Source organism: Copadichromis virginalis, linkage group LG23 (genome assembly GCF_057382275.1).
Source record: "Copadichromis virginalis isolate Kocher_CV1m ecotype Utaka linkage group LG23, C_Virginalis_male_GT1.1, whole genome shotgun sequence".
Classification (NCBI taxonomy): domain Eukaryota; kingdom Metazoa; phylum Chordata; class Actinopteri; order Cichliformes; family Cichlidae; genus Copadichromis; species Copadichromis virginalis.
In genome coordinates, this window is record NC_140639.1 from 48,425,768 (window position 1) to 48,449,721 (window position 23,954).

The 23,954-nt window shown below is 44.0% G+C and overlaps 2 protein-coding genes and 1 long non-coding RNA gene across 6 annotated transcripts; 2 read left to right on the plus strand and 1 right to left on the minus strand.

Annotated features, from left to right (window-relative positions):
- The first annotated feature begins 6,016 nt into the window (after window positions 1–6,016).
- Window positions 6,017–9,759, plus strand: LOC146682002 (dynein axonemal heavy chain 5-like). The gene is made up of 6 exons (XM_085448495.1): window positions 6,017–6,129; window positions 6,257–6,482; window positions 6,847–6,947; window positions 8,886–9,074; window positions 9,142–9,216; window positions 9,338–9,759. Exons 2-6 carry the CDS (start codon window positions 6,257–6,259, stop codon window positions 9,479–9,481), a joined length of 735 nt encoding a protein of 244 aa, XP_085304621.1. The 5' UTR covers window positions 6,017–6,129; the 3' UTR covers window positions 9,482–9,759.
- A 3,039-nt stretch (window positions 9,760–12,798) lies between these two features.
- Window positions 12,799–18,185, plus strand: LOC146682003 (uncharacterized). Of its 2 annotated transcripts, XM_085448484.1 has the most exons (7): window positions 12,799–12,820; window positions 15,567–15,884; window positions 16,006–16,077; window positions 16,177–16,295; window positions 16,379–16,439; window positions 16,529–16,623; window positions 17,059–18,185. In XM_085448484.1, the coding sequence occupies exons 2-7, from the start codon at window positions 15,849–15,851 to the stop codon at window positions 17,939–17,941; spliced, it is 1,266 nt and encodes a 421-aa protein (XP_085304610.1). In that variant the 5' UTR covers window positions 12,799–12,820; window positions 15,567–15,848; the 3' UTR covers window positions 17,942–18,185. The 2 variants fall into 2 exon arrangements, with proteins under 2 accessions (XP_085304610.1, XP_085304609.1); XM_085448483.1 differs by lacking the exon at window positions 12,799–12,820 and having other exon boundaries at window positions 14,116–15,884.
- An 811-nt stretch (window positions 18,186–18,996) lies between these two features.
- Window positions 18,997–23,084, minus strand: LOC146682004 (uncharacterized). Of its 3 annotated transcripts, XR_014917998.1 has the most exons (4): window positions 21,389–23,084; window positions 20,899–21,308; window positions 20,771–20,806; window positions 18,997–19,125 (listed from the first exon to the last, which is right to left on the minus strand). It is a non-coding gene; the product is annotated as an uncharacterized LOC146682004 (long non-coding RNA). The 3 variants fall into 3 exon arrangements; XR_014917997.1 differs by lacking the exon at window positions 20,771–20,806; XR_014917996.1 differs by lacking the exon at window positions 18,997–19,125 and having other exon boundaries at window positions 20,644–20,806.
- Window positions 23,085–23,954: the final 870 nt, after the last annotated feature.

A 23,954-nucleotide genomic window follows, 5' to 3' on the forward strand; every position in this document is an offset into this window, starting at 1 on the left:
TGAGAGTTTGTAATCTGTCATCATTTTAAAAAGTTTCCATGGAACAGCAGAAATGAGGCTTTACTGTCAGAGGCCGACAGCACTGAACACAACAGCAGACTGGTGGCTAATAAACAGTGAATGATGCAGAAACAGATGTTTGAAGCTGTTCTTGGAGTACACTGAGAGAGAGAGAGCTGTGCAGGCAGGAACAGCCAAAGTCAGAGAGAATTCATGAGCATATTGATCAAACGTGAAGCAGAGTTTGGATCTTCTTTTGCTGCTGCTTCACTCAGTTTTGGTTGGAGACAGATGAAACCTGCAGCTTCAGGATCTGTGAGCTGTCCACTTTCAGCCCCGACGGCGTGTCCGTGTACGTGCCGTCGAGTGAACGATCCACGCTCTGTGTTTCCATCTTTGTGTGTTTAGCTGCTCTCATTTACTGTTTTAGCTGTTTGCTGCTTGTTGAAATAGTTTGTGAGCTTTAACCTGAGATTCTGGCAAAATACATTTATATTAAACATCGATTCAGGATTGAATGAATCAACATCATTTTATTCAAATTAAAACCATTTAAATGGGAACATGAATTTTTTACAGCCGCCTCTAATGCTGGGTAATGTCAGCTGGTCCATGTGCAGCTGGCTGTGAGGCTCAGGGAGCGTCTACAAAGTGCAACACTGAAAGAACATCATCCATAAATATTGAGTAAGAACTGGACTCTCATACAGCGAGACTCAAATGCCTTTAAACATCAGCTTATCCTGCTGATCCAAGTCCAACACTGAGTTTGTAAAAACATGTTTGTCAATCATTTTGTTTGGTTTCTGAGGAAAATGATTCAATAACTTGCTGCTAATACACAACATTTCATCATATTTCCTCATAACCCTCTTTTGTCTGACCATTTGATCCCATTTGAATTTGCAATAAAGGATCCACAGAGTTTGGTGACAATAATGACAGTAGATGTTTGTGTGAAAGTGCTGGAAGCAAATGAGTGTGTGATGTTCTTTCAGTGTTGCACTTTGTAGACGCTCCCTGAGCACTGGTCTCACAGCCAGCTGCACATAGAGACCAGTGTTGTTAGTCCAGGTCAGAAGATGACTTGTTGGAATGAAAATGAGCTTGTAGTTTGTCTGCTTTAATAATGTGACTGGAAAAAGGTGTTGGACTTCAAATATGTCCATTTCTGTCACACTTCACCTTTAAAAGTGAAGCCATGTGGTTCCTGGAAGGAAAAACACGACTTTTTCAAGTCTTTGTCCTGTTTTTATGAGAAATGTACGACTTTAATGTGAAACATTCAGAGTTTTTTCTCTTGTTGTGTTTGTTTGAAGCTGCTTCCTGTTGGCTTCAGCTGTTTGGAGTTTCCATTTTCTAAACTTCTACATTCTGAACCTTCTTCAGCTCTGAACAGATGATGAAACACTGAATGATTTCAAGCACTTTGTCTAATAAACTTACATCTTTCATTCTTTATACAGATTGAAGGACTGTGGTTTGTCAGAGATCAGCTGTGATTATCTGGCAGCAGCACTGAAGTCCAACCCCTCCCATCTGAGAGAGCTGGACCTGAGCTACAACAACAACCTGCAGGATCCAGGAGTGAAGCATCTGTGTGGTTTCCTGGAGAGTCCAGGATGTAAACTTGAAACTCTGAGGTCAGTCAGCATGTTTTAGTTGTGCTGAGATGAATATGATGTGAAAGTTGTGCTGACACTAAACTGCAGACATCAGGCTGATATTATACTGATCCACACTGAGGATCTTCATGGTAAAGTCTGTTTTCTTCTTCTCTGGTTTAGTCCATTGACTGCAGCAGAACAATGTTCACATTTCAAACCTTCAAAGAAGAAGAAAAATCCTCCACTGGAAAATTCACTATGAAACTCTCAAACTCTTCATTGCACCTTAAAGTCTGTGTGACACTGAAATCCAAAGCAAAATGTGCGTTTGCTTTACAGACAGCAGTCCAACACAAACATACACACATCATCCAAAACACAGTCCAACATCCAAATCTCCTCCACTGCCAGCATGAATGATGGGAAAGAGAAGGAGGAACACTCTGACATTCAGGGTTAGAATGAGTTTCATCAAGCAGACTGTGAAGATCAAAGCTGCATTAGAAAGCTTACATGAATGAATGAGTGGACAGAAGTGGACAGAGATCATCTGAAGCACTTCAAAGGCTTTAAATCAGCACATTTCTCTTTATTCTTTATCAACTCTGTTAGTTTCTCTCAGTTTTCTGTGGAATGAAGCTAACAGCAGGCTAATAAGATGCTGACCAATAGGTTTCTATTAAAGGTTGTAATTTGTATATGAAAAAGTGCTTTGGCTCAGCAGGGATCAGCTTACAGGTAGAATACAGCTGCTGGATGGGATTAGCATGTCATAGCTATCTACCAAACTGCTAACTGGGGGATTTCAGGCCATCTATGGATCATTTTTGCTAACTGTTTATTCAGCTTAGGCTCACAGGGCTGCAGCCTGTGCCCTAGCTGTCATAGGGCAAGAGGCGTGGTCCACCTGCACAGGTGAGCAGTCCATCACAGGGCCAACAGAGAGCGACAGAGAAGCACTCCCTCACATCCACACCTACAGCCAATGTAGAAGCACCAATGAACCTAAGCAGCATTTCATTGGACTGTGGGAGAACATCCAACCTCCACAGAAAGGCCCAGCTGACCAACAAGCTTCAACCTACAACCTTCTTGCTCTAAGGCACTAGTGCTAACCACTTTTGCCCATTTCAGCCCAAATCCTGCATCTTCCTGTTTCTGACTCCAGGCCAGCTCCACTAACACTTTCTCATCAGACACTGCCACCTAGTGGAGGAAGTCTTAGTTCCATTTGAAGCTTCAGATTACAGTTAGTTCCTTTACAAAGAGGTGGAGGTGGTGGGGCCACAGCACCATCATCACTGAGTGCCATAGGACACTTAACCTTTGTTTCCATATGCTGGGAACTTCCTGTTGTTCCAAGGAGGACTGGAAAATGTGTGAAAATCTCCCAGTCAGTTCCTCACAGCACACTTCAATCATTTCCCTCCCACAGCATCAGGACCAGGGCTTTTTCTCTCTTTGGTCCCACTAAGAGATTTCCACACAAACACCTCATCAGTGGGACTCTCAGAGCTACCAGCCCTTTGCTACAATCACAAAGCTCTTCATTGAAATCAATGATATCAAAGCTGGAATCAAATGAGTCCAAGTCTTCTGCTGATTCAGCATCACATTCATCTTTGCTCCTTGTTCTGCATCCCCACCATGGACTTCATTCCTTTCCAAGCCAGCCTTGAGTGTCCTTTATTCAGCTCATCCTCTGCTTTACTTTTACACCTGATTTTAGCTGCTTTATCTCTCTTTCAACAGGTTTCTGTGCCTCAATCTTTTTCTTCTCTCCCTCATAACAAGACAGCTTCTTCTGCCTGAGAACATGTTGGAGTGATTTACTAATCCAGGGCTGCTTATTGGGGAAAATACTTCCTGTTTCCAAAGTAATCCCCATTTTTCCCAGAAAGAAATGTCAGTAGAAATCGATGATCTAAGTGAGAACATGAGCCTTTCAAAAGTCCCAGTGGGTGCAGTCAAAGCAGTCCCTCAGTCCCAGTATAGAGTCTTTGGTCCAGACTGGAACAACTGTGTGCCCAGTTTGAGCTCTCTTCAGTGCTGTGACCTGACAGACCCAGAGGGGCCATCACATCACATTTAGAAGCTCCCCTGATGGAGCCACAACACATGTCCAATACTTAGTCTGTCTTGTTGGACCAACTGGAAGAAATGATTCAAGGACTTAGTCACAGAACAGAGATTCAAATCTCCAAAATCCAACTGGCTGCATCAGGACATATAGTCTGAAACTCTGCACAGTTTCCTGTTTGAAGCTGCTTCCTGTTGGCTTCAGCTGTTTGGAGTTTCCATTTTCTAAACTTCTACATTCTGAACCTTCTTCAGCTCTGAACAGATGATGAAACACTGAATGATTTCAAGCTCTTTGTCTAATAAACTTACATCTTTCATTCTTTATACAGATTGCAGAGCTGTGGTTTGTCAAAGATCAGCTGTGATTATCTGGCAGCAGCACTGAAGTCCAACCCCTCCCATCTGAGAGAGCTGTACCTGAGCTCCAACTACAACCTGCAGGATCCAGATGTGAAGCAGCTGTCTGATCTTCAGCAGAGTCCAGACTACAGACTGGAGACTCTGAGGTCAGTAGAGTGATGGAGTGAGTGGGTGGTGCTGTCAGCAGTATTGTACTAAACACAGTCAGTATGAAACAAAGATCCAGTGTTTCCTGTAAAGCTGCAGCTTCTCAGTGAAGCTGTGAGAGGAGAACGGTGACAGGCTTCAGGATTGGACACAAACACTTCCTGTTTCTCACCTTTATGGTCACCATAGTAACGGCTGACACGCTCTGATCAAACACTGTCAACAGCCAATCAGCTCTCTGAACAAAGCAGCACGCAGACCAATGACTGCATTGATTTCCAAGTTTAAAGCAGTGAAGAACACAGTCTGTAGGTGAGGAAGAATTTAGTGAGAGCAGATGTTTGGATGGAATTCCTCCAGTTAACAGCTGGAACCGTCCATCTGGATTGTTGGGCTTGTTGTTGGGGTTCCTACAGAGCTCAGAGTGGACACACCAAGGTTCTTCTAATGAATGAAAGTCCAAACTCAAACTAGGAGGGAAAAACATTTTCAGCAACTTCAATAAAAATCCAAAGATTAGAAAAAGTGAAGCAACAATGAGTCCTAGTACAGTCCCAGCACTGACGTCCCTGCTGCTCTTTATACTGGATGTGCTGCATCACTGACTGACAGCTGATGAAGAGTCTCTGGAAACACTCGTTTATCTCCTCTGCTCTTCCTCCTTCTCTCTGCAGGTGGAGCTGATGATGGTAAACAGGACGGTGTGTGTGCTGAGAGAGGAGCAGCTGTGTCCTGATGATCCAGAGAGGTTGAAGCAGCAGCAGCTTGTGTGTAGAGACGCTCTGACTGGGCCATGTTACTGGGAGGTGGAGAGGAGAGCTTCATCCAGCAGTGACTGACAGAGGAATGAAGTGCAGATGACTGTCAGTGCTGCAGAGTGAACTGCTCTGAGAACAGCTCCACTGTCAGACACAATGTAGAGTCCAGCATCAGCCCTGTGTGTCCCTCTGGATCTGACAGAGGATCATCAGTGTATCTGGACTGCTCTGCTGCTGCTCTGTCCTTCTACAGTCTCTGCACAGTCTCTGTCTCACTCTGGAAAGATTTTACAACTTGTTGTAATTACAGAACGTTAATATAATATTCAAACATGTGATCTTCTCTTTATTTCTGAATCTTTACCAAATAAAGAAAAACCAAACTAACAAACAGAAGCTGTCGTGTCCTTTTTCACCACATCTGTGAATCTTTTCTGTGTTTTTCCTCTTTTCCTCCTTCCTGCAGCTCCATCTTCATCATTCTGTGTCCAGTATATGTGAACACGTCCAAAGCATCTGAGCCTCATGTTACCCGTTTGTGTGAGTTACGCCTGTCGTTGTGTTGTGGTGTATAAATAAGGGGCAGGAGACAGCGCTGGATCTCTGAGTTCTTTACTCTCAATTTCTGCAACATCTGCAATATCTAGAAATGCAAACCTGTGAGCTGTGTGTGTTGTGCGTCTGCTCGGCCACCTCTCCTCCGGCCATGCTGGAAGCAGCTGTGCGTTTGACAGTTTTATCGACTCGACAATAATCGAACAAATTAAATGTTCAAAAATATCAACTTAAGCACTTCAAAGTCAACAAAAAGCTTAAAACAATGAAATAATATTTCACTGACAAAACAACAGCTCATAAGAACGATACACAAAATAATACAGAAACAAACAAATAAAAGTTATTAACCAGGATCCATGTTTTTGTCACAAACACTGAATCAGCTGATTCACTCTTTATGTTTCTGAGTTTGTTTTGTGATTATAGTTCTGGTTTCTGTTTCTGTGTCTTCACTGTGTCCCACGTCTCCTTACTTTGGACTGTCTGTCCTGTCACTGAAGGTGTCTGCCCAACAAGGACGTGGTGCTGAATGCATCCAGACCCCTGCTGACTGTCTTTGCAGCTTCGGTCAAAGGTACAGTGTCCACTGTGACCCTGAGAGCAGGACACAGCCAGAGGTGAGTCAGCAGTTACAAACTAAATGCTGCTGACATGAATCAAACTGCTGGATAACCCACTGCTCATGAAAATGGCACCTTTCTGTTGCTTTTTGAGATTACTGAGAATATTTGAATTGTGACTCAGATGGCAGATCCAGGCTCTCAGCCTCCAGCTGAAACTTCCAGTCCTCCCCCAGCCAGAAGCTCTGATGCTGGGCTGAGAGACTTTGATCCTTCCCTGGATCCAGAAATCCAGGAGGGAGAAGGAGAACAGGACCTCCTTCCTGATCTGGAGAGGCCTGAGGGAAAGAAAGATGGAGCAGACAGAGCTTTGAACAAATCCAAACCTCCTGAGCTTCACCTCCACAAAGGTGCAGACACTGATGCACAGATTCACATGTGACACCTGCAGCGTCCAGCTTGTGCCGCTGACATTATCTCCACTCTGATACAAGCCTCATTCACTCGCTCACACACGTTCATACAATCACCTTTTCCTCACAGTCACACACATGAATGTAATGAGGGGAACTCGGGGTTCACTGTCATTCCTCAGGATCCTTTGATATGCAGACTGGAGGCTCTGTGGATGAAACACCGACTGTCTGAAGCACTCTGAAGTGTTCATGATGGACTTCATCCTGATTAACACTACAATACTTGTTAGAGGCCTTTTATATGTAATAATATTCTTTTCCATTAAAGCTCTGAACATTCTCACTCTTTCTTGACCAGGTGTGACAGGTGAAGGACACCGGCGAATAGGAGGACAGAAGCTGAGAGCCATTAGTCACATGACTTCAGCTGCTGCTGCCTCACCAACCACTGGCCCCTCGGTGAGTCTAGAGTTACAGCAGTGACCACAGGAAGTGCACACGTGTGATCTAAAGCTACATGTGGGCCTGTGACCATCAGTCTTCTCACTGTGGTAGACGGGTTTGTGAGTCCCTGTGATGCTGGGAGTGTCCAGGACAGTCGCTCCTGATCGGGTCTCTCATGGAAAGCTGGTCCCAGGAATTCCTGGAAAATTCCTCCACAAAAGAGAACTGGGAACATAAGTGCAGAGTGACAGAGGTGCTCAGCAACCCTGCTGTTATATGGGAATAGAACCAGAATAGTCGGCAACCACTTGAGTTAAGTTAGCCAAAGAGATGCGACTCAGACTGACTTCATCATGTTGGCAACGTGTCTGCATTGATAAATTCCAGTTATTCACAAATCAGAGAATAATTCCAGTCGTTCAGAGACAGATTGTGATTGTTTGGAGGATGTAATCGTTTCCCTTCAGGGAGCGTGTTGGACGCTCAGTGTCCGGGTGATTAGCTGATGCAACTACTTAGAATCAGTTTGTGAATATGAAGAAAATCAGTGCAGTCACTGGACAAACTCTGATTCTTCCTAGTTTCACTCTTGTTTCAGTCCAGTGTGACTGAGGTGGTAAAAAATGATCTGACTTTTAGCCACACAGCTGTCTGCTAGAGAAAAAGCCTTTGTGCACAACTTTCTTAAAGGCAAACGGCACCATGTTCACTGCAGCTGCAGCAAACGCAGCAAAGAGTGAAAGTTGGACTGAGAATGTTGTGACTGTTTCATGAGAAAGAGCAGGAAAACAAGCATCACACACCCAGACACAGTGCTGGGATTAGAATTAGACTTTAGAGCCAAATGTAGGACAAAAGCTTTAATATGAAAGAGGAAAACCCAACAACAGCCAGAGCATGAAGCTCAAAACTATACCAATCACCAAGAAAGCTGACAGGCCTGTGACACGTCAGAGACGCCGTTCAAATCATAAAGAAGTTGGTTTATTGACAAAATGTAAAAAACCAAAAGAATCAAGTCAACCTTCAGTTTCGAGCGAGTAGACCAATCAGGCACAGCAGCAGCTCTAGAATAAGCAACAATTTGATGTATTACAAACAACCTTTCATATACACACATACATATGGCTCATATGCTGTTTAAAAAGGGCTCAAAGACCCAACAGATTACACAAAGTACAAAAACACTTTCATTCAGACAACAGTCAGCTGTGCACGAGACAGAGAGCCGACTACAGTTAGTAACATGGACTCACTTTGTTTCAGACACGACACAAAGTAACACAAAGCCACAAAGAGCAGAAACATCAAAAAGGAGGCAGAGCAGCAGCAACTCTCCATGAGCTGTGAGGCTAACAGCCACCCACACTTCCTGTGATGCATAATGAAAACAACATTAACCTGAAGGATGATAACAACAGAAAGAAGTCTAAGCTAACGTTACACAGCGCTCACACAGCGCTGACTGTACAGGCCTCACACAGCTACGACCTGCATCCACAACACCTGATTCTACTGAACACAAACAAGTTAATGATATATGAGCAATCCAGGGAAGGCTTCCAGGAAGGTGAGGATCCAAAGACAGCTCTACAACAGCATCAGTCAGCAACAATGTTACTAATCACTGACTCTTTCATCCTTTTATACTCAATCAAAAAGTGCTGTGTTCACATTTGTTTCTGCTGAAATCCAGACACTGAAAATGCGTCTTTTTAAAGTTTGAATAAACTGACTGAACTTGTCACGAGTCCAACCGTGAGGAACACTTCCCCCCATGACACATCACAGGACAACGTCTCAGTGGAGGGGGGACAGTAGCTCAGTTTAGGCAGTCACACTCAGAATCGATGCCTCCAGTCAGGGTCAAACGTGGTCCTCAGAAACCTGCAGATGTTTGGGCCAAGCTCTCACTGGTCTCTGCGTCTGTAGACTGAGCTGATGTTTCTCCAGGTGTCTGGTAAAAGGACGATGCTGCTGTCCAATGAGGCGAGGAGAGAAGTAGCCAAACAGGCGAGAGCCGTGAAGGAGGAACGGCGGGCAGCTCTGGATGCCCGACATAAATACCTGATGAGCAGGCTGGCAGACGCCGGCAGCCTGGAGGAGGCGGCGGTGGAAGACGCCATCGTCTCTGATGACAGAGTAAGTTCAGAGACGTGATCCTTCCTCAGAGTTGAACCTTTGAGTCATTAATGTCTGATTCTTCCAGTTCAGTCTGATCCATGAATTCTTTGCTGCAAACGGATCCAAGAAGCTGATTTTCTTCTATCAGGATGTCAAACAGGTAACTTTGATCACATTTCAATGACTGACACATGAAGGTCTAACCGCTCTTCATAATCTGCTGTCCTGTTTGTTGCAGCGTACTTTGTATTCATATCTTTTAATATCTGCCTTTCTCCCAGAGTCTGTCCTCCCGTCAGTCTTCCTTTGTGGACGCATCAAACTCAGCTGTGGCTCAGAGGAAACTCTTCCTCACTACGGGGAACTCTGAGGTTGGCTTCAGCTTTTTATGTTTAGTTCATGTGAGAATCACAGAAAAATGCTGATATGAGTGGAAGCTTCTGCTGGGAAATTGGCAAAGAGCAGATTATTGAACAGCGAGGCAGACAGTTCATTTCAGTGATGCCAGTTTATTAGAAACGAGGACTGTGGGGCTGCTGGAAGTCAGGACGGCCGTTCTCTGGATAAACCTGACAGCTGAGGTGGAGAGCAGGATTTATCCACAGACGGCTTCTTCCAAGCAAATGTCCTGAACACACCTGAGCTGAGGGTTACACAGTGTGTCCTGTGTGATCTCTGCTTTATGGTGGTTGAATCTCACAAATGTGACCATCAGACCTGACGACTTATTTGTGATGTTTTAATTAAAAATATCCTGGGTGAGGTGTTTGGGGCATGTCCCATGAGGAGGAGTCTCCAGGGCAGACCCAGGACACACTAGAGAGGTTATATCTCTCAGCAGGCCTGGGAATGCCTCAGTATTGTCCTGGATATGCTGGAGGAAGTGGTTGTTTAGGGAGGTCTGGGATTCTCTGCTTAGACTGCTGCACCTGTGACCCGGGACCAGATAAACAGGAAATGGATGTTTGAAATTCAAAGAAATCCTCTTTTAATAATGAGGAAAAAAGACAGCAGGAGATCCATCGCAACTAACAAAACACTTCAAACACATCAATGCATCAACTTTAATCAACTTCATTTGGTTCAAATGAAGGAATCTAACAAAGCACTCACTAAAATGAAACACCAGTTAGTTTCCCGAGCTCAACAGGTCGAACACCTGAGTTTGGTTTGCGGTGCAGTTTTTATTTCTTCTAGATAACTTGGGTTATTTGCACAGGAAGTTTTTTAAATGTATTTCTTAAGTACGATCTTATATGGGGGTTGATTTTATAGCATAACAGAATAATGTAATAACTCTAATAGAGTATAAAACATTTGCAGAATGAAGTACAAGGTGAAGAAAAGTCAGAACGTCCCTATTTGAAAATACAGCCTCAGAAGGTCAGAGATGGACAAATTCAGCTACAGAAACATGTGGCCATTTTTTTAAAGCCATAGAGCATATTACAGACGACACAAAGAGCAAACACTGTAAACTTCTAACCACAGACCTCACACAGCTCACACACGTCAGAGTGAAGCTGTCATTTCCTGAAGCTTCCACACAAGAGAACTGGCAACAAGGTGGAGTCCTCATGGATCACTAGCAGAGAAATGTGGGTGGGTGCCAGACCACATGGACTCGACTCACTTTATTTCATACAAAGGAGCAGACTAATGCTGTCATCCTTAAAGACTAACTAGAAACAAGCAGTGCGCTCGCATCGACTCGACTTGTTTTGCAAGTTTGAAGTGAGATGGTACTTTGGAGTCAGCCTCCCGAGATGATGGCTGGCTGGTTTTTGAAAAAAATCTCATATTTATACAATGAGTAGCAGACTTTCCTGACTTGCAGAGGTCAACGTCCTCCTCAGTCATGCGCCATGAGTGGCACAGATACTATTCATCAAATAACTAACATGGCCTTGATTGTTACTCCAGAGACTTATCTGCGATGTAGCTTTATAGCATTTTCATTAGCAATCGTATGATTTGTGTTACAATGACCTTTGTGGACGGGCCCGGACCCCCAGGCCTCGTCCGTGACGCCGACGGTGAGCGCAACGTTTTTGTTTTCTTGCGCTTAAAATAACCTGATCAGCGTTCTGCGGACGGTTTGTTTACATTTCTCACATCTGTGATTGTTCACCCGGGTTGGACACGAGCAGAGAGGGCTTTCAAGATGAAAAAGCCAACGTGAAACTTTAACGGACGACAAAGTTTTTCAATCAAATCTCCGTCACACCCTTCCTTGACCTCATCACGTTATCCACCTTAGTCAAGGAACAGTGGTTCGGGAAAATATGCATTTGTTTTTTGGACTACTTTAAAACGTATCTCAACTAGTGATGTGCGGATCGATACTGAAATATCGATTCCTCCGATACCCGTCATTGTGTCCGGCCCCTTGGCGTGCACACTCACAACAATGGCTGAGCGTAAACAGAGTCATGTGCAGACGTATTTTACCTCCACGAACAGCTGAGACGTGGTTTGCCATACATGTGGCAAGAATGTGAGGTGTTGTGGTAACACCGCTGACCTGGTCAAACACCTCAGAGTGAATCACATCACAGAATATGACGAGCGTATGTTGAGGCGAACTGAAGAGGAGGAGAGGGAGAGGTGCTGCCAGGGCGAGACAGACGTCTCTCACGGAGTCCTTTAATGCTGCAGGCAGGCAACAAATAGCCACAACTTCAGGTTTTTCATTTCTATATGATAATTCTGCATCATTAAGTGATAAGAACAAGTAATCTGATGTCCTGTGATCATTACGACGCTATAATTTGAGATAAAATAAAAGATAGAGTAAAAAAAATAAGTTTTTGTTCAGAGTATCGTATCAGATCAGTATCGTCGATACCACCCTGAATTTTACTTGGTATCGGATCGGAAAGGAAATCAGTGGAAATCAAATCCTGCTTCTACAGGTGTCCAGTTCATTCACTCTGACCCCTCCAGATAAGCGTTGCCAGTTCTCACTGTGCTGTAGATCACATTTTCTTGTGTTTGGGGTTATAACGGTTACTTTTGAGGTCTGTGTTATAAAGCAAGTTAATCCTGAATTTAACTGGAGAAGACAAATTCCCACTGCGTGGTGTAGTGCACAGCCAGGCATTCTTTACATTAGTTCGTTTGACAAAACCAAAAACCTGAAAGTATTTACTTGGAGTTTGGTTTGATGAAATAAGTGCCAGAATCAGTGAATACAAATGATTCCAATGACATGAAAACTGGTGGAAGGACAAATCCCTCAAGAAAAGCACGACTAGCACATTAAGTTTGTTTGTAATCATCATCATCTCTAACACCATGCGCACAACAGTGATTTTGTTACAGAACACTAAGATAGTAAAATCTGGGAAATGATGATATTTCTTTCCAAAACTTCCTGTCTGGAAGACATTAAAGCTGCTGTGCCACCTGCAGCTTCTTTCAATCTATGTTATGTGAATATATCTTTTTTTTTTGGGTTTGAACATCCATTCAAACTCACTCTCTGCCTAGCAAGTCTCATTCCCTCATTTCCTTGGGGTCCAGCTTCACATACGTGGCACTGAGCCTTTTCCTTTGTCACCTCTTTCTGCTACATGCCTAGCCTCCCAGTTTCTTGGTCTATTTTCTTCATTTCGCTAACTACACTTCTTTTTCTTTGTAAATCTCTTCCTTCAAATACTTTCAAAATCACTTTTCTTTTTTCCCTTTCTTCTGTGCAGAGAAGACGTCAAAGCCCTTCTTGGCAGTTTATCTCAATAAAGCTGTACTATCCCAGCCATCTGGTAAGTCTTCCCTACTACCCAGAGCCTGTTTATACTCCTGCATGTCTCTGCCTTCACTCACTTCCTCTTCTTGATGTCCAAACTCATCCTTCAAACTACCATTTGATGCTGCATAGCTGCATTCTCCCTGACACCTCCTTGTCTCCTGTCTTTTTGATTTCACCTTCTGCATAATATTTAGTTGCCCTGTGTGCAGCTTCCTCCACTTTCATATATTTCTACAAGTTCCTCCCTGTTCTTGAAGTATGTGTGCACCACGGCCATTTCCACTTGGAAAATCTGCCCCACATCTGTCTTTCTAGATTTCTCTCCTAAACACCACACCTACCCAACACCTCATAACCTCTGTTCCCTTCACCTAAATGTCCATTGAAGTCTGTGTCAATCACCACTGTAGTATGTGGTCTCTTGCACACAAAATGTGTCTACCCTCCACCTCCATAATATGAGTCCGCCAGCCCTCCCATTGCCAGTCATAGTCCATAACAAGTCAAAAACATAAACAGCTCGAACGTATTATTTATTTAAAAGAGAGAGAGAGAGAGAGAGAGAGAGAGAGCTCAGTTGTCCTTGCTCTAGCATCAAGAGTCAGTGACTGGCTGTTCACTGCAGGCTCAGCAGTCCAATGGCCGATCAGCAACAAAACAAATAAAAAATAAGACACGTTCTTGATTATGACAACAAACCACATCCAAAAAAATATGACAGCAACACTTTAAGTTTTGTGTGCATTCATCATGTGCAACTCTGCAGAAAGTCTCATGTCAAGGATGTGTGGACAGGGGGGCTATTAAAAAGTTCCAGTATACAGAATAGAAAACCATCAAATGAATGAAATAAAATCTGTTGTCACAGTGGTTTTTGAAGGAACAATTACTTCACAGATGGACAGCCTCATTATATTTGAGTTAAACCTGATGATACACACTTCACGTCACCCTAGTTACATGTTTTTATTTGCCATGTGTATGTTATCCAAGGGAGGAAGAAAATGAAAAAGAAAACTTTTGATGTGTCCAGACATTTCTTCACATCAGCTGCCAGCAACCAGTTTCAGCATGTACAACTGTTGCAGTAAGTGTGCTCATGCAGACCAACTATGCTGGTCCACTGTTCTTAATGGTGCTGCATGTTGAGAAAGAAGTGAAACAAATGTTTTGTTTAACAAGTCCACTAGTGTTAGAATAACTTGGCATTTCCAATCTGTTTCTGCTGTAGTTCAATGAAAGGTTTCAGTTACTTAAGTTTGAGAAAAAACCAAAAAAAACGTTGGTCAGCTTCCCTCAGGGTCACTCCACGGTTGATGACATGGTCCACTATTGTAGCTCTGATGTCATCAGCAATTCTATTTCTTACTCTTCTTACCCGTCCTCTCCCCCCTCCTCGTCCTCCTCTTGCTCCTCCTTGTCCTTGTCGTCCTCTTCATCCTACTTCTTCACCTCCACGTCCTCTTCCTCGGCCTCCTCTCACTCTTCCTGCTCCCTCCATTGTACTCCACACACAGAGCTTACCTGTATCATAGTGCTTAGGCTGATTGCAAAGTGAACTAATTATCTAAAAAAGCTTTCACATGTGGCAGTGTGCCAGACAGTTGACAAAATAGTGTAAATAATGGCCATAAATGTGTATAGTTTTGCTAGGAGTGCGTTGATCATTTGGAAATTGAGTGCAAAGCAGTGAGTTGTGTTTACAGTTCTGCAAAAAGAGTGCTGTGCAGTGGATTGTAGCTACAGGTTTGCAAAGTGTGTGTTACAAAATGGCAAACTGAGTGCAAAGCAGTGTTTGTGCTTTTAGTTTTGCACACTCAGTGAGTGGTTTTGCTATAAGTATCAATAGTTTTAGGAATTGTGCTGTAAGAATCACAGTTAGGGTTTAAGCATTCAGAAAAACCTGTAATAAACGCACACGCATGCGTCTTCAGCATTACTGGGTTTCTGCAGCTCCTGGTTTCCTGTTTAATACATTCACACAAGCAATCAAACGCTATGAATCGTTCCACAATGTTTGCAGTCACTTTTCTTATCCCTCCTGACTCAAGAGCATAAAGCGATCTACGTTAGCTCTGGGAATTCTGACGGTCGTTCAGTAAATCTTTGTTTAATCTCTTTATTTGCTTTTTGGAGAAGTGAAGGTACAAAAACCTCGTCAATCAAATTTGCTTCGGTGGACAGAAAACAGCCGTTGTAGACTGTTTGGGGTTACCTTTTATAAGTATTGAATTTTCAAAAGTGAAGTCAGTTCTTCTGACCAGGTTCAGACCAGGATGAACACAAGTTTGATACTGGACCCACTAGAGAACTGGTCCCAGCTGTGGGTTCACCTCCTCCTGCTGAACTCATAGGACAGACTCTAATGTAGCATCACGTTCATCGGTCACTCCTGACCTCCTGTGAAGCATGACGGATGTGTAATTAATGACTTCATTATTTGGGGCATTATTGCTCTAAAAATCATATTAATAGTATTATTATTATTGTGCTTTAGGCTGCACTGATAACGCAGAGGTCTCTTCTTCCTCTGGGCTGTTTAAAGGGCCAGTTTGTCCAAAGCTGTGTATATACCAGCTGCTGTCAGGCTTCAGATGTCTGCATTAGTCCACAGTCCACTGTTTGTAAGCCATTGCTTTACTGCAAAAGTTCCCATCTACTGTAAAGAAATGGAGATAAGCAGGCACATAATATGAAAAGGCATGCTGTAGCTGACTTTGTCTTTTCTGATCCATCGGTTTGTGTGGCTCTTTCCACAGGAGGGACCTAACCCACACTTTATTTACTTATATGATAAGTTTAGTGGAGTGTAGTGCAAAATACACAGTGTTTACTTTTAATTTAACAACATGAAGCTGCATCAAGTTTCCATGGTGACTGCTCAAGAAATTCTGCATTCATAAATAAACATCAGACTGTCAAAAGAGCTCATCTGTGCGAGACCACCGAGCTGAGAGCATTTTCAGGTCCAGATCCCCCGTACGCCATCGTTGGAGAGCAGTTGACGTTTTTCTTCCTGACTTTGATTTGAACACGTTTAAATGGAAAAGAGTCAAGGAATCTATAAGCCTATCAGGGTATGTGACGCTTTTGCTTTTACTGCATTTCAGTAATTTGAAGAATTTGATGTCGTTTTAAAAGTTGACAAACTGAGAATCATTTTAAGTAACAATGACTAAATTGCTATTTCTTTGACAGGTGTTGTTCAACACACCGATTTATGAAACAGCTGTAAAGATCTGCTGGTATCTTCCGGGCTACAAGGCTCAGGTTAGACCCAGATTCATGCAAACCAAAGCTGACAGAAAATATCAGGTCATTTCTGAGGACCTGAGAGTGGTGGTGATTAAATGTCTCCTTTACTTTTAGGTTGCGGTAATGACGGAGTTTCTCAGACTTCAGCAGGAAGATCTAATTCCACCGAACCTCACTGCTGAAGATCTGAGAGATCTTTTGGTGGAGAAGAGCAGGGAGACGCTCAGAGAGCAGTGAGTTACTGTCACACCTGAAAGTCTGTTTGTGATGACGTGTAAGTGCTGAGAGAAAACCTCTGCTTTGCTTTCTTTTGAAGGCTGTGGGAGTTTGAGTTAGAGGATTTTGACGAAGAGGAAGCCAAACCTCTTCTAAGGCTGGTAAGACGAGAAAACCCACAAGACTTTTTTTCATTACGTGCACATAACCTTTACACATAAGCGCACTGTAAATGTGTTTTCTGTTTCAGGTGTGGGCGGTGAACGTCAGCAATAAAATGAGGGACGTTGAATTTGAAGCCAGGTTGCTTCTTCAGTTCCCAGAGGCCGTACCTCCTAAATTTCAGTGAGTCTCATGTAACATACAGTTATTAACCCTGTAAGACCCAACCCATCAAAAAACAGCCAGAAAATTCAGATTCTTTGGAACTGAGATGTTTATCAACCCTTTAAACAAAAGCCACACATGAGTTCTTTGCTATGTCATGTTGTGTATGATTTACTTTTATTGTGTATTTATTTTTTGTATCACATTTGATACACTGGGTGTTTTTGGCAACTTTGTGTTAACGACAATGTTAACTTTAGACTAAAAAAGAGTTTTGTCCACAACATTTAGAAATTATAGCAAGTATTGATCATGTTGATGAGATCGAGGTCTCAGAAACTCATGTATGATACAAAGGTGGTTACAGGGTTAACAGTCCAGCTACAGTGTTTCAATATTTAAATGATGCTTTGAATATGTTTAACAGATAACTCTTATCATGTTTTTCTACAGAGCACCTAAACTCCTCAGCGCGGTGAAGGATTACGTTGAAATCCTGAAAAAGAAGCAGCAGGAACAGCCTAACAGCAAACTGCTCACCGCGCAGGAGGTAGTGGTCGAGGTAGTTCCCCGCGTTCTCCAGGGCTTCTGGGAGCTTCCTCCTCGTCCCCTCCTAAACATGGCCTCCCAGAGTCTAAGTATCCTCTCCACCAGTGTCACCAAGGCCACTTTAGATCGTGTCTCCAAGAGCCTCACGGCGATGGAAACACAGGCCGTCTTCACCCGCTCTATCCGAGACGATCTGGTCGACAGCATCCTGACGGAGATTAGACAGAAATTTCCTGAAGAAATTCTGTCTATCCAAGTTGCAAACTTTGCACCCCTGTTGCTGAAGACCATTGCTGATGTAGCAAGGATCCGGATATGTGAAATCTTTGAGCCCCCTTCAAGTCCTGATGTGAAGAGCACAAATGGTGAGCGCTCCTCTGACGGCCTTTCAGTGGCAAATGTTCCACCAGCCGAAGAAGCTCTGTCAGAAAGTGTTGCAGAGCCCGACGTTCCCTGTGAGGAACTTCTTTCTGAAAGGGCATCCAGTCTGAGTACTCGAGACCTTACGATCGAAGGAGCTCTGTCAGAAAGTGTTGCAGAGCCCGACGCTCCCTGTGAGGAACCCTATGGCGAGTCCAAATCCTGTGTTGAAGGTGAAGATCATATGATCAACGGATCTTGTTCTGAAATTGGGCCGGTTCCTGATGTTCCCTTTGAGGAACCTTTTCCAGAACCTGAAGCCAGCATGAAGTCCGAAGACCGTCAGAGCAAGAAGAAGAAAAAGGGCTTCTTCAAAAGACTGAGAAGTCTGTTCTGCTGCTGTTGCAGACCAAAAGTCACCGACTGACACTGAAGCTGTGACCCAGTGTTGGTGTTGCAGTAACTCTAAATATGTAAATATGTTCCTTAATGATTGTTCTTCATGTTTTTGGGGGTTTCTTTAGTTTTCAGTGGGCTGGGTGTTTTTTCTCCTCCGTGTTCTTTACTTGATTCTTGTTCATAGTTCCTGATTTGTTTTCCTAGTTCTTGTTTCTTAGTTCGTAGTTTCTTGAGTCCACCTGAGTTTCCAGTAATAAAAGCTGCCGATTCAAGTTTCATTCCACGTAAGAGTCCTGTGTTTGGGTCCTACTACCTGCCTGTCACAGCACACCATGACAGAAACTTTATAAACTCATTCATATTTCTACACGAGTCTCCAGCTATGTTAAAGATTTTTTTTTCTTTCAAACATTTGTAAGAATCTCTTATGGTTCTCAAAATACTTCCACAAGTCCAGTAAGTGTAGTGCAGTAACATATTGATGGTATTATTTTTAATAATTATTTATTATTTTTAATGCACTTTGAACTGAAACTGGTATATAAAATGTACTTCCTGTAGAAAATGCAGTGTGAATGCTAATAGCTGAATAGCTTGAGTTGAATTTTTATAATTGCTGAAATCTTTGGTGAAAAACATGTTACAGTTTTTGCCCGTTGCTTGAACACATTTTGCAAAACGTCGCTCATTGTGCCAAAACTCTAAACACAAGTAAACATGACACATCAAAATATACCATTCACATCTGTGCCAAACTGAAACTCTGCTGTCAAAACCTAACATTCCTCTGTCAAGATGTAACTCTGTTGACAAAATGACACATACTTGCATCACATGCAGATCAGATCAGGGGGACACACTAGTCTACTTCATATAAAACACTGCAGTCTTTCATTGTCATTGTTTATTCTGAAGGCACATTTTCAGGAGACACAAACAACCAAAAAAAGCAAATAGGCCTACTCAATATTGTCCACTGCAGCACCATCAATTCAGATAAAGCAAAACACAAACATAATACAGTAATAGAAAAAACACTATACTGTACACACAAAAAATCATGACAATTGTGCATACGTGGGCTCATGGATCCCGCCGTCTGTTGGGGTCTGGCCACAGGACCTCATCGACATCGCAAGCAGTGTCTTCTCCCGCTGGGCACCGGGGAAAATATCCTCTTGCATGTCGAAACCATCCATGGATTGCTGTCACCTGAATGTAAATAGAAATATATGTGGTGGCCCCTAGAGACAAAACACATACAAACTCCAAAGCACATTTCTAGCTTGAACTGAACTTCCAAAACAGAGCTACCTAGAACAGCGGTCCCCAACCCCCGGGCCTCGGACTGGTACCGGTCCGTGAGTCGTTTGGTACCGGGCCGCGAGAGTTGAGGCTCAGGTGTGAAATGTCTGGTTTTCAGGGTTTTTATCGCTTTTCAGCGTTATTTTGTTATCGTTTTTATCATTAACTCGGTTTTCCTGGGTCTTTTCACGTGTGTTATGAATAAATCTTCTTTTTTCGGTACCGGTACTAGTTTTATTTTGTTGTATTTATCTGCGACACCTTAAAGGCCGGTCCGTGAAAATATTGTCGGGCATAAACCGGTCGGTGGTGCAAAAAAGGTTGGAGACCGCTGACCTAGATCACGTAAATTACACAATTGAAAGCATGAAAGCATATGTGTATTGTTTGTGTATTTATGCACAAGCATTCATATATATTCAAATCATTAAAAAACAAAAGTTCATTTGCCTGTTACTACCACACACCAAATCTGGTCGTTGGTACTTGCTGAACTGAGAGACACAACAGCAGAGGTCACTATTAATGCTATAAAAGAGGCCTTTGCAAGACATGCAGTTGCCGAGACTGTGGTATCGGACAACAGGCCGCAAGTTTCATCAGAACAGTTCAAGCACTTTGCTAAAGAGTACCAGTTCACACATGAAACGAGCAGCCCCAGGTACCCCCAAGCCAACGGGGAGGCAGAACGCGCTGATCGTACCATTAAAGACTTGAGAGGACTGTGACTACAGCAGAGCACTGCTAGCGTGCAGGGCCACCCCACTGGAACATGGGCTCTCACCGGCACAGTTGCTCATGGGGAGACACCTGCGTACCTCTCTGCCACAAGCTGCTGCGAAGCTGGTGCCAAAGTGGCCCGACCTACAGGCTTTTCGCGAGAAGGATGAGGAGGGGAGGCGTGAGCAGGCAAAACACTACAACCGCAGACATAGAGTCAGGACAGAAGGTGTGGATTACTACTGAAGGAACCACTGGAGCAGTAGTTGGACCTGCCAGTGCTCCCAGATCTTATGTGGTAGAGACAGACAGGTTTTCTAAGGAGAAATAGGAGCCACCTCACACCAACAGGGACTGTTACCAGATCTGGTCGAGCGGTGAGCCCTCGTGTAAGATTGGATGTGTAATTCTCTGAAGTTATCCATTCAGGCCCTATTCAAAGCTGGCTTAGGCTGTTAGAGATGTTTACAATTATGTGTTTCGTTTAAATGTAAGTGAACAAGTGAGAGATGTGTATCATTTTAACGTTTGATAATGCTCTGCATTCCTGTTCTTGTGAGCTGAGTGAGTCATTGTGAAGTATGTCTTTAGCTAAAAGGAGGTGTAGCGGGAGACTACTGTACCCATAAGGCTGTGTGTGTGTGTGTGTGGGGGGGGGGGGGGGGGGGGGTATGATCTAAATTATAATATTGCTGACTGTCTGAGGCAAAATTTCCCCAAATCGAATCGAATCGAATCATGGATTGAATCGATTCGGGCAAGGGCGTCGATTTGGCATGGACGGAGGGGACATGTCCCCACCAATATCCAGCGATTATTGAATTGTCCTCACCAATAATTTGATCTCTTCGAGTAAAGAAAAGCAAACCTGATAGAAAGAAGAAAAAAAAAGATCTGTCAACGTCTCATTCACCCAGCGGTGCCGAAAGAGTTAAATTACGTCCTGTACTGGAGTCCTACCTCATGTGACAAATATGGCCAATGTGATTGGCTGAACCTTTCAGGGAGCTCCGTTGAGTTTTAGCAGCGGCAAGCCTGCGCTCCCAGGAGGAGAGGAGGACGGCAGCAAAGAGGAAGAACCTGGATATAAGAAAGTATTTTTCAGAGAAACCTGTAAGTCACTTAAAGCCAAGTTCACTCATAATGTCACGGTCTGGCTGGCAGACCGTGGGGGTGTAGGGAAGGAGGACACAGGCGCGGTGCTCTATGTACAAGCAGTGCGTTTATTTACAGCGATGGACAGACATGACAATAAATCCCGTGCTCTCCCGACTCCCGTGACGTGTCCTCTTCCCAGTGCTAGTGCTCCTGTCTCCGCTTCTCCGTGATGAGCACCCCGTGCTCGCTGTCCTCTCGTCTCCCCGTAACTCCTGGGGACATAAGAGAGAGGAAGCCGTCAGACACACAATAATGCAGCAGACTCAAACTAGGAACTGGTCGAGAGACTGACGTGAAGCCACGCAATGATCCAGCGTCGGAGAGAGCTCCACCACACTCTCAAATAGCTCCTCCGACAGGCCTGATCAGCTGCAGGTGTGGCCAATCACCTGCCAGGGCCACACACACACACACACACACACACGTCTACAAGCAGGGAGAACGAGGGACAGCAATACAAAATACATACATTATAATATTAGTCCATAACTGCTCAGGGTCCTGGGTCTGACACATAAAATGTGTCCGTCACAATAACGTTGCAGGCTATGCTAGGCTTTGGCCCACATCAGTCTAAAACTGTATGTAACCATGAATAACGTGTTTTGGAAACTAACAGCACAACATGCAGCACTGTTAGTTCTCTCAGTCTCAGAGCAGCGTTTCTAATTCTAATCTAAGTGAAGCTGTCAGAGAAAACAGCAGCCTCGAGCAGCCAGGATATTAGTTTACAGAGGCTGTTAGAATTATATGTCTAACGTTAAAATGTTGGTGACACAAGAATTTCATCTTAATGGCACTGACATATTCATAGGTCATAGTTATGATTTTGCAAATATTCCACCTTGTAGTGCAGTTTGCACAACTTGTTTTAAAAATGCACTCAGCCTACAAACATTACTGATCAGTCAAGATCTGCACAAAGTGACAGACACACTGAAGCAGCTCCACATTTTATTCTTATTGTCATGTATGTCCTATTTGTCAGGTGACAGAAGAAGCAACACAAAGCTCAGAGAGCAATGGTGACACAAGATCACAGGTGGAATTGGATGATGACGCAGAATGAGAAGAGCGAAAGTGGATCGCTAAATGAAACGGATGAACCAGAACTGGTTTGTAAAAATGCTGCAGCTTCAGTGGTGTGGAACTGGTTTAGCTTTCGTCCGTCAGATACACAACAAAGCACTATTTTTGGTAGAGCATGCTAGCGGGCCGTCGTTATTACCGTGTTGTTTGGAAAATACGGCGCACTTAAAATCAATCCTTTGATTTTTCTGAAAGTCGACAGAGCCCCTTATAACCCCGTGTGCCTTATGTATGAACTCTGGTTGTGTTTACTGACCTCGAAACGATTTTATGTGCACGGCGCTCGAAAATCTGTCAGATGTTTCAGTACGACTTTGCTAAGCTACCACCGCTTGATGGATTGTCGGAGCGTTACGGCTGTCGTAGGCAGGAGCCTCGCGGAGTGAGCCATGTCTCCGTGACGACCAGGACACAGCAGTCACGGACGATTGGCTGTGCGGCGAGAAGTAGGTTCAGTTCGTCTATTTTGTTGACGACCGACCGTGCGCTGGTCAGAAAGATGCTCGGGAGCGGTGGTTTGAAAGGCTGCTTCTTTAGCCTGGCCAGCAGGCCCGACAGGCATCCCCGCTTTTGTTTGCGTTCCTTCCGCCGCCTGCGTTTCTTGGCAGAGCCGATAACAATCCACGGAGCACCCGATGTTCTCGCTATCTCCAGGGGGATGTTGTGCACCCTCTGATAATCACTGGTAATGGGGATCTGGCTGTTATATCCAATCTTGCATAATTCCAGATGGTTGTAGGAAAATTTGGCTTCACAATAAGGAAAACAAAAGAAGAAGAAAAAGTGGAGAAACAAAAAAGAAAGGCACCCAAGTGGAGAGCATAGAGCCGCTGCGTCTGTGCGCGCCGCCATCTAGTATACTTCTTCTAGTACACAGCCTGGAGGTGTGTTTGGGGTCATTGTCCTATTGAAAACTGGTCCCTAAATGCAATTTCTCAACGAGAAGTTTGGGCTCGGGTGAGTCTGCGTGCTGAAGATATCTACCTATTTGGAACCATGGTAACAGGGTTCTGGCTGATCGGAGCTGGCTTGAGAAAGCGGAACCGGCTGTTCAAACCCCCACAAGGCTGCCCGCTGGGATTGGAACGATGGGAGAGGCGTGAGTTTCTCAAAATGGGCTCATTGAGTCAGCACGGATAAGATCTTGGAGAGGCTACGGCTGCTGTGAATACTCAGAATAAGATCTCTGACTGCAGACTGGATACATCTCGGAAGGGCTCGCTCAGAATAACATCTCTGGGCGCAAATTGGATGACATCTCGGGGAGGCACACTGCCGTGAGTTCTCAGAATCGGCTCCTTGAGCACAAGAATGACAACATCACAGAACGCAAGTATGGCGAAGCTCGCGGCTCTCCAACGGGAGATTGAGAGACCAGTGTTGGACTGTAGAACTGCTTTGAAATTCATATGAGCTGTTCGCACTAAAGTAAAAAGCACCATCACTTATGCGGAGACCCTCTCGGCGCCAGCTGTGGGCTCAAGGCTGGAGCCGAACAAAAACACCCTGATAACGACTGTGTTGAGTCTGTTCCTTCCTATTCCATGCAAGGCCACCTGGGTTGGCTGGAAGACTGTTTACTTAGCCTGGCAGGGCGAAGGACACTGTCTCAGCTGAACCCTGGACACGCACACACATACAGGGAGTGCAGAATTATTAGGCAAATGAGTATTTTGTCCACATCATCCTCTTCATGCATGCTGTCTTCCAAGCTGTATAGGCTCAAAAGCCTACTACCAATTAAGCATATTAGGCGATGTGCATCTCTG

Excerpts from the sequence above, each read along its gene's own strand:
- LOC146682003 (XM_085448484.1), top strand. The coding sequence starts at position 15,849 with ATGGAAAAGAGTCAAGGAATCTATAAGCCTATCAGG. Across the intron at positions 16,078-16,176 it reads TTCCGGGCTACAAGGCTCAG|GTTGCGGTAATGACGGAGTT; the intron begins GTTAGACCCAGA and ends CTTTACTTTTAG. Across the intron at positions 16,624-17,058 it reads GCCGTACCTCCTAAATTTCA|AGCACCTAAACTCCTCAGCG; the intron begins GTGAGTCTCATG and ends GTTTTTCTACAG.
- LOC146682002 (XM_085448495.1), top strand. The coding sequence starts at position 6,257 with ATGGCAGATCCAGGCTCTCAGCCTCCAGCTGAAACTTCCAGTCCTCCC. Across the intron at positions 6,948-8,885 it reads CACCAACCACTGGCCCCTCG|GTGTCTGGTAAAAGGACGAT; the intron begins GTGAGTCTAGAG and ends ATGTTTCTCCAG. Across the intron at positions 9,217-9,337 it reads TCTATCAGGATGTCAAACAG|AGTCTGTCCTCCCGTCAGTC; the intron begins GTAACTTTGATC and ends CCTTTCTCCCAG.